Source organism: Rhineura floridana, chromosome 8, assembly GCF_030035675.1.
Source record: "Rhineura floridana isolate rRhiFlo1 chromosome 8, rRhiFlo1.hap2, whole genome shotgun sequence".
In the NCBI taxonomy this organism is placed as follows: domain Eukaryota; kingdom Metazoa; phylum Chordata; class Lepidosauria; order Squamata; family Rhineuridae; genus Rhineura; species Rhineura floridana.
Genome location: NC_084487.1, coordinates 57,517,526 through 57,530,957, shown reverse-complemented (window position 1 = coordinate 57,530,957; position 13,432 = coordinate 57,517,526). Strand labels below are relative to the sequence as shown.

At 39.9% G+C, this 13,432-nt stretch overlaps 2 protein-coding genes across 3 annotated transcripts in view; one reads left to right on the top strand and one right to left on the bottom strand.

Moving 5' to 3' along the window:
- The window catches only part of PLEKHG7 (pleckstrin homology and RhoGEF domain containing G7), a 54,572-nt gene extending 51,095 nt beyond the window's left edge, over positions 1-3,477 (top strand). The window contains exons 15-16 of the mRNA XM_061639581.1: positions 2,992-3,089; positions 3,319-3,477. Of these exons, the coding sequence (XP_061495565.1) occupies positions 2,992-3,089; positions 3,319-3,426 (206 nt within the window). The 3' untranslated portion in view covers positions 3,427-3,477. The remainder of the gene's footprint in view (positions 1-2,991; positions 3,090-3,318) is intronic.
- A 2,249-nt stretch (positions 3,478-5,726) lies between these two features.
- EEA1 (early endosome antigen 1) overlaps positions 5,727-13,432 on the bottom strand; it is a 117,620-nt gene continuing 109,914 nt past the window's right edge. For both annotated transcript variants that reach the window (XM_061639579.1, XM_061639580.1), the window contains one exon: positions 5,727-12,798. In XM_061639579.1, the coding sequence (XP_061495563.1) occupies positions 12,676-12,798 (123 nt within the window). In that variant the 3' untranslated portion in view covers positions 5,727-12,675. The remainder of the gene's footprint in view (positions 12,799-13,432) is intronic.

The window sequence follows — 13,432 nt, the reverse complement described above, 5'->3', positions numbered from 1 at the left end:
GCCCATTGAGTGCTAAAACTTTAATAACCTTCTCAAACTATATTTTCTTACAATGCTGGCTTCATTTTGTGGCCATGAGGGGGATATACTTTAAATAAGAAATAACCACAAGAACAATGTTTAGAAACTTAGTTCTTGCATTTCCCACCAATGTGATTTTATGAGAGCCCTTTGTGAATACTGCATTAATATCCATCTCACCATGCCCTAAGTGTTCTACGAACCTCCTCCAAGTTTTTATAAGTCTATGCCATATTATAACCAAAGGCAGAAGCTGCTACTTTTGTCCATAATGGCTTATGATGTAAATTATACAACCACAACAGTGGCTATATAATATAGCCAGTGTGGATTTTTCACATTCCGCAATGTTAAATTGAAAATACTCCCCATGCCATTCTGATGCTTCCTATAAGTTCATTTCAAAACAAAACCTTACAAAGCTTATAGTCCTGAACTGAGAAACGCTTGCTTAACAACCTCTAAATTTTCATGGCAACACACAAAACAGTCACAGAGAATAGAGAGTTCAAAGTCTATAAAGAGAAACAACCCACAGCTCTTTTGGACTTTTTTCTGTCAGAGTTCTCATAATCTGTTGAAATTCATTAAAAATCAGACATGTTCACAGAATAGCTCTAATCCTATTACTGACCTTGCCACATACTCTGACCGTCATCTTCTGCAGTTTAAAAGTTAAAAAAATGCCTGGCTGATTTTTAATTAATTTAAGAAATTTTGCATTGAACTGAATGATAGTGTTGGGCATGCTTAGTAAGAACCAACTGTCAGTATTCTAAAAGCCAGACTCTCAGCTGCCGGGCTTGCCTAATCAGGGGGCCACACCCACACCAGACTTTGATTTCATGTGAGTCCTGGCTTCCCCCAAAGAATCCTGGGAAGTGTAGTTTGTGTAGGGTGCTGAGAGGAGACTCCTATTCCACTGACAGAGCTCCAGCGGCCAGACTGGTTTAACAGTGAGCCACTCTGATTGAAGGTCTGTAATGGGAACAGGGCATCTTCTAGCAACTCTCAGCATCCTTCACTAACTATACTTCCCAGGATTCTTTGAGAGAAGCCATGACTATCCAAAGTGAGATAAAGTTCTAGTGTGGGTGTGGCCAGGGACAGCTTCGGTTTAAATTTGGGTGGGAGGTTACATGTGCCTGCTGTAGAATAAAGAGGTGGGGAAAATGCTGAAAAGCAATGATACTGTTCATAATGTTTTCCCCTCTTCCCAGTGCCCACCCACCCAATCTCCTCTCCTCCCCCTCCTCCTCCCCTCCCCCAGGTCAGTGTTGGACTATGACCTGGGAGACCAGGGTTCAAATCCCTACACAGCCATGAAGCTCACTGGGTGACCTTGGGCCAGTCACTGCCTCTCAGCCTCAGAGGAAGGCAATGGTAAAACCACCTCTGAATACCGTTTACCATGAAAATCCTATTCAAAGGGTCGTCATAAGTCGGGATCGACTTGAAGGCAGTCCATTTCCATTTTCAAACATGACTGCACAGAAATAAATCCCATTGAACTCAAAAAGTATGCAAATGATCAAACCCATCCTCCATTCTCCTCTCCCTCTTCCCTCTTCCCTCCCCCTTCCTTTGTCCCTCCTTCCCCATCCCCATCCCCTCCTTCCCCTTCCCCTTCCTCCTCCCCATGGTCAGTTGTATCTATCTTAAGTATGATTGCATGGGAGTAAATACCATTGAACTCTATAAGCATGCAAATTATCAAAACTGCCCTCCCCCTTCCTTTGCCCCCCTCCAATCTGCTCCTTCCCCTTCCCCCTTCCCCCTCCTTTATGGTCAGTTTTATGTATCCTAATCATGATTGCATAGGAGTAAATCCCATTGAACTCAATAAGCATGCAAATGATTACACCTGGCTTTCCCCTCCTTCCTCACTCCTCTCCCTTCCTGCTCCCCTCCCCTCTTCCTTCTTCCCTGCCCACTCCAGCCCTCCCTCTCTCTCCCCCAGTCAGTTTTACCTATGCTAAGAATGATTGCACAGGAGTAAATACCACTGAAATCAATAAACACGCAAATGATCAAACCTGTCCTTCTCCTCCTCCCACTCCTGCCTGCTCCCATCCCTTCTCCCCTCTGCCCCTGCTCCCTTCCCTTCTCCTCCCCTCCCCATCCCCTGTGGTCAGTTTCACCTATCCTAAGCATGATTGGAGGGCAGTAAATCCCACTGAACTCAATAAGCATGCAAATGATCAATCCATTCTCAGCAAACTTGCACAGGATCCCATTTGTTACCTCCCGGTTTAAAAAGCAGAGAAATTCACTAATAGGCATGTTACCAAATTCTTCCAAGCTACATAGCAAGTGGATGGGACTGTGAAATACCAACCCAAATTGTGTTTGCATTTTGACAAATTTGTAGGAGAGTTCAGGTCTCCTGCTCCCCTGGTGCATTCACAATAGCTGCCCAATATCCCTGCTTTTTAAACTTTGATAGAAAGATCTGTGGGCTATAGGTATGTTCTTAAACTGCAAGGTTTTTTGCCTATTAGTGAATATTTTTGTTGTTTTAAAAATTAGTTACACTCAGGTATCATGTAACTTTACTGTCCCTGTAGAAAAAGGAAAAGTGGAGACAGCATGTACAATTCTACAGCTCACTCCCAATCCCTTATCCTTGCTTCAAGTGCCAACGGGGGCTCTTTCCACCCCACCCCCAATTTCTAAATGTAATGGTGAGTCAAGTGGTTTGCCAATTACCTGTAGTAACAATTCATAGACCTTGCCCCCCACTCAAAATATTTCTGCAGAGTCTTGCCCTACTTACTTGTATATCCAAACAAAGCTTCAGTATTGTTATTTGATGCAATCTAAAAACCATTCAATGGCTGCATGTAAGTTCCATTAAAGTAGCTCATGTACCCTGTTTCAAAATGAAAGTTGACAGATATTTGTTATTTATAGAGATGTGGAGTGAAAGCTAGGAAGATATCTTATACCATGTGTCAATTGTTTTCTTAGCTTTTGGAGTACGAAATGCTTTTCTCATACAGCATAAAAGTAGGTATCAACAGTGCATAGCAGCCTTTTTACTACAAGCACAGACCGAGTCTGTCAAGGTAGGTATTTAAGTTTACTAACATTTCTTAAAATTATAAAAACAAATCCACATAAGTGAGGCCCCTAAAATTAATGTTAACACATTTCCCAAATGCTAGTTTATTTGCCTGCAGTGTTGAAATACTGTCCTTACACAAGCAAGATACCCCTTTTAAAAAGATGAACATACGCTATTGCTTATAAGCTACATTTATTATTAAATGTAAGTTTATGTTTTTCTCCTTACAGAAAACATGGATGTCACAAATGGAAATGGCAATCTCAAATTATGCAAAGAAACACAACCCCCCCAAAACCTCATTTTTCAGTCTACCTGCTGAATCATCTGAAATTTAGCTGTGATCTGTTGGGAACTGCTAGGCAATGTGACATATTCCTTTTTTTTAAGTAAGCCATTCAAAATGTTTGTAAACATTTTTGGGAGGCTGGAAAGGGGAAATTCTGGGAACATAGTCTTGCTAGAACAGAATTCAGAGATGGAAAAGGGCAACTTGGATGGCCATATGCAGACTGTAGTGCTCTGGTTGGAATGACTTCTCATTCTTTTCAGGGGAAGTTTCCAGATGCCTTGTTATGGTTTAAGCTTTCCATGGTAGAGAAAGGAAACTTGGAAAAGCCAGGATAATGATAAGCAAACGGGGAAGGGGGGAGAGAAGGAAAACAAGTGCCATTAAACCAACTTTATTTAAACTACCTTCATAAATTCAGTCAAGTTATGGTAGCAGTGATCATGAGGAGGCCTGCCACATGTTTATTTGTGGCTTATTAAAAAAGATTTTCTTGACCAAATACTACCAGGTTACCTAAGAAAACAACATCTGCACGAGTTTTTCCCTACCTCAGAAAACTAATTTTCCAACCACAAAATGTCAAACAAAGTAACTCTGATCTTCACAAAAACACCCCTTATATTAGGTTGCAGCACCAATGCTTGTTTACTTTGAGCCGAAATCACACAGCCATTTTTAAAGCAATATGCTCATCAAGAGAATACTTTCCTCACATCATCAAAGCTTGGAAGAAATCTCATCAATGTCATGACACACAGAGAGATGATATCTCACCACATCCTGGACGACATCAGAGAATGGGGGTTAATGGCTGAGGAATTGTAATTTCTGGCTGTAGTGCTTCAACCAGAGATGAGAAATTACTCCAACCTCCACCAAAACTGCAGGGGGGAAATAATCTCATATTGACTATACTTCACCAAACATCATTGTACATATTGGTTTTTGAGGCATACAAAATCAAAAGCCCTTACTAAAATTTCTGGAAAAGCTTTAAAAGTGATTTGTAATAACACAACACAGGCACACCTATTCAGAGGGAAATACATTCCATTGTGTGCATTCAAGTGCCTCAAGTCAGGCAGATTAACACCCAGATAAGACCATGAGTCTACTTTAGAATCTGCAGTCCTGTGGATCCCTTACGAGGTGGACTGAAGGCTGTAGTGCTGCCTGTGTACTGCCTTCAAGTCAATTCCAACTTATGGTAACCCGATGAATAGGGTTTCCATGAGGCTGAGAGGCAGTGACTGGCCCAAGGTCACCCAGTGAGCGTCATGGCTATGTGGGGATTCGAACCCTGGTCTCCCAGGTCGTAGTCCAACTCCTTAACCACTACACCACACTGGCTCTCAATGTGCTGCCTAGGTCCTATTAAATTCCCTACCCCCCTCCCTTTTAAAAGCTCCAAAATAGGTATCTAAGCTGCCCACAGTGGGCAGCAGTGATGACTTGGGGCTTTTTGCCAGGTGGTTTTTGAATTACAATAGAACAGGGAGTGATGGAACATCTAATCTCACTGCTCCCAGAGGGACTTGCTATATTGTAATTCAGAGCATGGGGCAGCAAGGAGTCCCGCACAATCACTTCTGGCTATGGGCAGCTAGATTACCTACTTTGGATTTTTTAAAAAATGACATAGGAAGCGCTACAGTCCTTGGACCACCTTGTAAGTACTTGTATTTATTTATTTAACTTTATAGTTCCATGTAGTTTTTAAGGATTTTCTTATGGAAATGGGACGGGCAACCTTCATCCAGACTTCAATGGCTCCATCCTTCCCTAGCTTCCACACCCCTAAAAAGATGTGTGGATCACAACCAACAACCAATCATGCACATTTGCCACCTTTTGTCTAATAGTGAATACTACAGGAGGCTGCAGAAATTGAAGACAGAGGCAGATTGAAAATGCTCTGGTGTGGTTGGCACTGAAAACTACTTCCATGCCTGAAGTAACCATGGTTTCCCACATAGGTTTACTGGAGCACCCAACTGCTCTTCCATGAGGCTCTCAACATTGGAATAGGTACTTTAGCCAGGAAGCTGACTAGAGAGACAACTGCTATATGAAAGCATTTTTCAGTGGGAACCATACTGCTTCAGTTAGTCCTAAGAGCTGTAGAATGAAGCATGACAGCACCAATTAGAATAGCCATTTTCATTCTCATGGTGGGGCGGGGGAAGGGAAGATACACCTCTACTGCAATTATGTTCAAGATGTAACAAGGAAAGGATACTTCTTACCCTGGCTTGGCCAATATTTGAATTTGCAAATGAATAAAAAATTGATACAGTAGTAGCAAAAGCACAGCAAATTAGTCATTGCAAATAGACTATTAGAAATGTCTAATTTTATTTTCAGCCCAATAACAGGTTAGAATACAAAAGTAACATTTCCACCAGTATCCACTCATGTATTTCATACAGAATTAGCTGATGCAGGTGTCACTCCTCAGCTTTCATTACTTTCCAAATGCAGAGTTTAGGGATTACAGTGCATACTGAACTAAACTCTTTCACAATGTAAGGCACAACTACATGACCACAAGTCATAAACACACCACTGAGAGGAGGATTTAAGAGAATCCAGCTGATAAAATTGGTCATGCAAGACTATCTACAGATAATGTGAGTTTAAGGGTCCAGTTGAAAAAGAAGTGCAGTGTTGTGTAGGAAGGCTACCTTAATAAATCTGTAAATATAAGGTAAGCACAGAAGTTTTCCCATTCTAATTTATACAATTATACAGAAAAATCAGTAAATATTATGCACAATATTCACATCTGTGACCGTAATAAACCAATCATTAAAAAGAGGCCAACAGGACAGTACAATTTGTGGCACACATCCATTATAAGCTTAATAGCATTTGTCAACTTCTTGTCTAGACTGCTGGAAACAGAGGCTAATTTAATGGCATATTCATGTTAACAGTAGCCAGTTTGTCAATATTACATATAGTTGATAGACCAACAGTTATGACTAAGACAGTTTGCATTGATGACTGAATTCCTGTCCAACAACTACAAGGTAGTTGAACTAAACTACAGAGGTCAAGATTGCACAAGTGAATCTAGAATAATTGGAAACAGCATACATACCCAGATATTACATTTTTGGTGAGACAAAACACTTGGAAAATTTGGCAGTTATCACAAATCATACCTAACATTATAGGGAAGAAATCCTATCAAAATGCACTAAAATTGAATTTCATATCAAGAGGTAGTTTAAATTAAATCTTATATAGTGGCATAAAGTGTCAGAATGGAGGGGCTTTTGTGTTTTTTAAAGTTTTTTAAAAATAATTTTATTACAAAAGTGACAAATCCTATACAAGCAGCATTTTGGACAGATTTCTATTATAAAAGGTTTCTGTGTTTGGTAACCCAATGTGACATTCTTTTCCTATCCCCTTGGTGATGAGATTTGGGATTTAACAGCATGGTAGAATGTACGCTGCATGAGCACCAACACCAGGAGACTGGGATCTGCCACACCAGTCTGTTTATATATCAACAATGAACAATGTATTTAGACATTTTTAACTCAGAAAACCAGTAGTAAAACTTGTGAGGAGGGAATGACAACTGAGCAAGAAGTCTTCACTAAATCTAGTGGCTTTTTAATAAGCGTACACGAGAGAAAGGATTAGTTTCCCAACTTGAAATATGTTCTTAATCCGGTGAAAATCTTTCCATGTACCTGCTGTACAATGACTGCATAGAATATTGTATCATTTAATTTACCGAGCCAGAACAGTCAATGCTGAGGACTAGCAGCTTTTACTCATTTCCTAAAGCCTTAAATGGTAGTTGTAACTATTTTATAGACATATAGTACTTTTAAGCTTTTTTTGCAATTTAAAACAGAATGGGAACACAAACATGTCTGCTCTTAGGTATGGGGTCCTCTATACTTATTGCTATGGTCTGGAAAACAGACCATACATGTAATTTAATGCTAAGAAAACAAAAGCTCATACATGAATAATGGAAACCATTCAGCTTCTAACATAAAATGTGCAAAACTGCTATGTCCATATTTTTCAGTTCTTAAGATCAAACAATGCTTGTTAAAATGCAAACTCCTTTGCTATATATATACACACGTGCGTCCTCTGGAGTACTTAGGAATTATGGATGCAATATTCCTAAGCACCAAAATGAAGTTACTATGAATTGCAGTGAGCACTTAGCTAAGAATACACAGTCTTGTGGACCAATTCTTACATGAGTTCTTGCAAAACAGCCGTTTCATTTCTTGCATATTATGCTGGTTCCCCGAGAAAGAAAGTGCATAGTGCAAGTGACAATGCTATTATCTTACCCTTCCTGAGGTTTTTTAGGGGGAGGGGGTTCCACTGAACTAGATCAAATTGCTAAACTACAGAACTAACCTCATGCTCTTTCTCTGGACAAGATGGATTCTTCTTTGTCTCCACATATACATGTGCAACTTCTAAGGCTGCAATATGTAAATTAACCAGTCAAATCACTTAAAATATTTTATCTGTTTAAATTCATGAGCTTTTAAACACTTTCTTACTACAAGTACGTACCATAAGTTGTGAATGGCAGAGGCATCCTCCCTTCTGTCACACGTAGCAAAGAAGGTCTGTTCTAAGGTAATGCCTGCTACAATACACGAGTATCATCTAAAACCAAAATACTCTTTTCCTTCAGAACTAGAGTTTATTTTATAAACCAGTGTAATTGATTAAAACTCATACGATTAATCAATGAAGATTTCTTTAATCAATCTCCAGTTCTCTTATAGTGGATGCTTTGGAAGTTACTGTAGTCACAGGTAACAGCGAAATGATTAGATGTAAACTTTGCATATGGAGCATGCACACCTGACTCAGGAAGTGTGGAAGCTCTGTACAACATATTTGTATTTGACCATCTGGACATTTTTGAACATACATAGCTGCTTTGTACTAAATCAGGCTATTGGCCCACAACTGTCTACAGGACCCAAAGTTCTAGGCAAAAAAGGGGGGGCTTTGTGAGACATGGTAGCTGTGAAACATTTTTATCTGGAGGCATGAAGGATTGAACCTGGGGCCTTCTAAGTGCAAAGGATGTGCTAGCCGTGGCCTCTCTACAAATATATCTGTTTTAAGTTGTTGGTTTCTCCCTTTCTTCCGAGCTCAGTTTCTCAGTCTACAACATTTCTGTTTGCCGGGATCTCATATCTCATCCAAAAGGGTCAAGAAAAATAAGATGGCATTCTAAATAGATCACATATCCAAAAATGTTAATTTTAAACATCATTTTAGTGTTGGTAAGTTTTACAAAGTACATGGGTGGTCGGTTTCTGGTAAGTCGCGTTGAAATCCAAAGCTACCAACAAAGGATTGCTATGAGCAGATAAAGCCTAAGACACAAGAAGTAGGGAAGGGGGAGACTCCGGGGTGTAGTTTGGCACAATTCCGCATTCCATCTTCTCTATCTTCAGACAGCTGTAAGCTGATATGCTTGATCATGGACGCTCAAGCATAGGAGGATCCGCCATTAATCTTACTGGGATCTGCCTGACATCTCTGTGTTTTGTCAGAGGACTTACAAACTTGAGACCAAAATTTACGAAGGCTGCTGAAATAAACGTCTAGCTGATTGCAGCAGCTAAATCAAACTTTTGTGCCAGCCCCCTCTGATATTTTCAGGGGTTCGGAGCTAAGATGGTTATGACAAGAAGTAACTTCCAGGAGATGGGTCTAACTGTGGAAGGATTTACTGCGTCAAACATTGTCCAGAATAAGATTACAGAATATTTTTCCCTATTAATGCCTTATCCCCTTCGATATCACAGAAACCCTTATCTAATTCCACGAATATATGCTTGGAAAACGAATGGACTGTAGCACACACCCCTCTCTGCTAAACTGCATACGTCCTTTCCAGCTGCCAAAAGACTCGCAGAGGAACTGCAGGACGTAGGTTTACACTTATCTTTGAGTGCATTAAATGATGAGCTGCCCTCAGAATTCCTTACTATTGACTCTTATCACCCTATCAAGGGACAACCTACAACTTCAGCTGAGAGAGAAAGCGTAAAGAACGGATCCCCCTCTTTAGATCTCCCACAAGACTGGCAGCCCCTTCTGCTCGAGGAAATGAAGCTAGTTAAGGCATATATCTCAGAAACAAACAATCTACTTACCACGCTGGTGGAAGCACTACTACCCCCAAGAGGTGGAAGAACACTTATAGAAAACTCTACCTATAGATCTGAACTGCTCCATAACCGTAGCCCAGACACGGGCAAAATCAGAGGCAGAATGAGGAAAAAAACCCCCACTTCTGCTTCAAATACTAATCAACCCAAAAAATAAAAAAATATTAAGAACACTAAGCCCAACAATCCCAATAAGATGAACTTTAGACCTCTCTTCAAACAATTGGACGTTCCAACGAAGAATGACTCATCAAAAGCCTACAGCCAGGTTACGCGGAGAAAATCGTCGCTGCATCTGACGGAGCCCCAAGTTAGATACTCGGAGCTTCATCTCTGTCAAGGACATGGCAGATCTCGAGTCTACTCTGAGGGACCACTCGGAGCAAAGGCCTGAGTCAATTGAAAGACACTCAACAAGGTGGAACCTGTCACTGCAATCGGATAAGCTGGCTATTTGTTACAAATATAATGCCAGGGGACGGCGTCCTCTATTTCCAAGTATTCCGTTCTTGGACAACTGTTTCTGTCAGGCGATGCACGCCCCACTGCGAACAAAGCCTTCATGCTTTACTGTAGTGATAACCGATTGAATATCAACTACTCTAAAACCAAAATCCTGGTATTTTCTAACCATAAAATAACCTCTCCATGGACAATTAATGGCCACCAAATTGAACAGGTTCCCCATTTCAGGTATTTAGGAATCATATTCCATTCCACGTTGAAATGGACAACCCATATTAAAGTGGCGATCAAGAATGCTCGTAACACAGTAAAGGGTGTATTATGCTTCTTTTTTACCAAAGGGGGGCAGTATGTGCCTGTTATCCAGGTTTTCAAAGCCACAATCATCCCCCAGATTCTCTACGGGGCCCCTATATGGATACATTCATTCAATTCTTCAGTGGAAGCAGTCCTCTCCCTTTTTCTACGCAAGGTCCTTGGCGTACCGAGATGCGTCGCTTCTGCAGCCCTTAGGTTAGAGTGCGGTTTTGCATCCATGGAATGCACGGCATGGTTGATGGCCGTAAATTTTTGGGCCGTCCGTGCCTATAATCCGCAGCCAGGCTTTATATCTGCCCTTTGGAATGCCAATTTCACATCTAACTGGAGTAAAAACCTCTCTGCGAAATTTCTGCATTTAGGTTTCTCTGGGGAATTCCTAGCATCTCTACCATTCACACTAGCAAAAGCCCAAATTCGGTCCCAGCTAAGAGACCTCGACTTGCAATCTTCATTTGATAGAGCCTCTAAAGTATGCTCCCCCCTCTTTCTGAAGGTAAAAATGGACCCCGGAAACCTGGCTCCTTATTTAGATTTTCTTACAGTACCTAAATTCAGATTAGCTTTTACCAAGGCCAGATTCAATTCCCTACATTCCGCACTGTTGAGCGGGAGGTTCTCTGGCCTCCCAGCCGAACAACGCCTCTGTCCCTGTGGTATGGGTTCCATTGAAACACTCCAGCATTCATTCCTATGCTGCCCCTTATATTCACTGTTAAGGGAAAAATTCCTCTCCCCTCTCCTGGCAAGGTGTTCATATAAGTCCCCAGAACTCACAATATCTTACCTGCTGGCTGGTTTTGACAGGGAAATCTCCCTTCAAGTAGCTAAGTTTATCTATGCTTCCCAACAAATGCGGATAACTTTGCCCTCTTGTTTGTAAGTTTGTCTTGATGCAATTTTAACGTGTATTCTGTTTTAATGCTCTATTGTTCTCCTATTTTATTTCCCTTTTTATGTTGCTCTCTGTATATACTGTGGGTCTTTGACCGCAATAAACTTAAACAAAACTAAACTAAACAAAGTACATGATTTTGTATCAACAAAATGTGTGTAGATGTATGTATGTAAAGATATGCAATCCACACCTCTCAAATCAAAAGAAAATGTGGTATTATGGCATGAAGCTGGAAGATTTTGTTTGCTGCTTAAATCCAATCCTTTAATTTAAAAATAGCGATTCACCAATTTTTCAGTTGGTCAAAATATGACACCACTGTACTATAAAACTAATGTATGTATGTAGTATGTAATTAAATTAGTTCAGGCAAACCAAGAGAAAGACTACTAGTGGTAGAATTTCAGCTTCCCTTCAGTCTTAAAGCTGTCCCATGAATAGAACTGGGAATTTCACTCCAATTTGGTAGGGAGATTAGACAAATCTCTAGCAAGAACTAAGAAATCGGAGACAAAAATTTACACTGAAAATGCTGGAATTCCAAGGTCGCTACTTTCTTTCCTAACTATTTATTTTTGAATTCCTGCACTTCCTGATATTGCTTCCTGGAACTTCCATGTAATATTTCCTGTGAATAAAGGGAACAGAACAGAGAAAATTATTTTTAATAGTACAAAAAATGTGAGCATAACTCTTAAAGGGTACGGATCAAAAACATGGTCCTAGTTCAAAAGGTTTAAGAATAAGAACTTGCATATTAAGGATGATGTAGTCCACTTAAGTACCTTTGATATGATGCACAGTATTCTTAGAAGATATGTCAAATGTACACTATAGGCTTGACATTGCTTTTCATTTTCAGTGAAGTATATAGTGACACTATGGTGAAACATCCTGACAAATTTAAAAGCTCAAGACAGTTTTCTAGGCACACACCATGGAAGTGGAGCCCCCAGTGAAGGAGAAAAGAAAGAAAGAAAAGAAATAACCAAAATAAGCTTGTTTTGGGCTGTTAAATATCTTTCACACTTCAATGCAGCTAATAAATTGTAACTATCCCATTACAGCAGCAATATTTGATACACAAAATCCCTGCAAATATGTTTACTTTAAAATGTGTTACTTTTAAACAGAGAAATTGGGATTTTAAAAATACATTGTTACTCCTCTGTTTAAACTTTATTTACAAGTTACTAGGGACTTATAAACTTGACACAGAAGCTCTTGTAGGATCAAAACCAAATAAGCCATAGTTAATTTCAGCCTCACAAGAAGTACAATGGTTTGACTTTTTATAAGTATATTTTCAACAATACTATAATTTTGCCAATTAATACAATCATCACCCAAACCAAACAGCAGTCTGAGTGTTGTACGAAGTGCATAACAGAAACTTTATTCTAGCATGACATTTAAGAGCTGTGAGTAATTATCCTTGCAAGTCGTTGAAACAGGTATCACAGACACGAACAGGTTTCTTAGAAGAAGGAGTTAAGGCATTCTTTGATGAACACTCGGCACAGAAGATATTTCCACACTGTCTGCAGTGATGCTGTAAAACAGAGAAAAACAATTACACACAGGCACACATAATGCCAAACCATGGTTTGGCACTTCATGCACATGCTCCCTATGTCTATTCACTCCAGTTCAATTTGTTACTATGCACCTCACTTTCACACTGCTCTTCTCATAATCTTCAAATTGTTTCCATTTGCAAGTAGCCATTCAAATGACAAGGGAGGAAAATATGCATGCCTGATTGAATAGACTGCATCATCAGGTTGTATGAAAATATTCCAAGCCTGAACATGCTGTCTACTCAACATGGTTTCTACTGAGAAGCTTCTCTCTGCAATGCTTACAAAAGAAAATATCATCCAAATATTGTCCTTAAATGAATCTGGCAAATGCCACCAAAAAGTTGTCTTTTAACTTACTACCTTTTAAAAAATGTTTCCTTAACACACAGTGACTGCATTGGCACACCATACTAAACAATGGTTTAGTATGATTTGCATGAACCATAGTGAGCCTTGGACTCAATGAGCTCCCTCCTTTCCCTCCTCTTCAAGGAGAGGAGCTTCAAATTTTTGTTTCTACTTTTTGATAACCATGGCTTCCTGTCTTGTCAGAATGAAGAACTGTGATTAATATTAATCATAGTTAATTACAACAAGCCAACT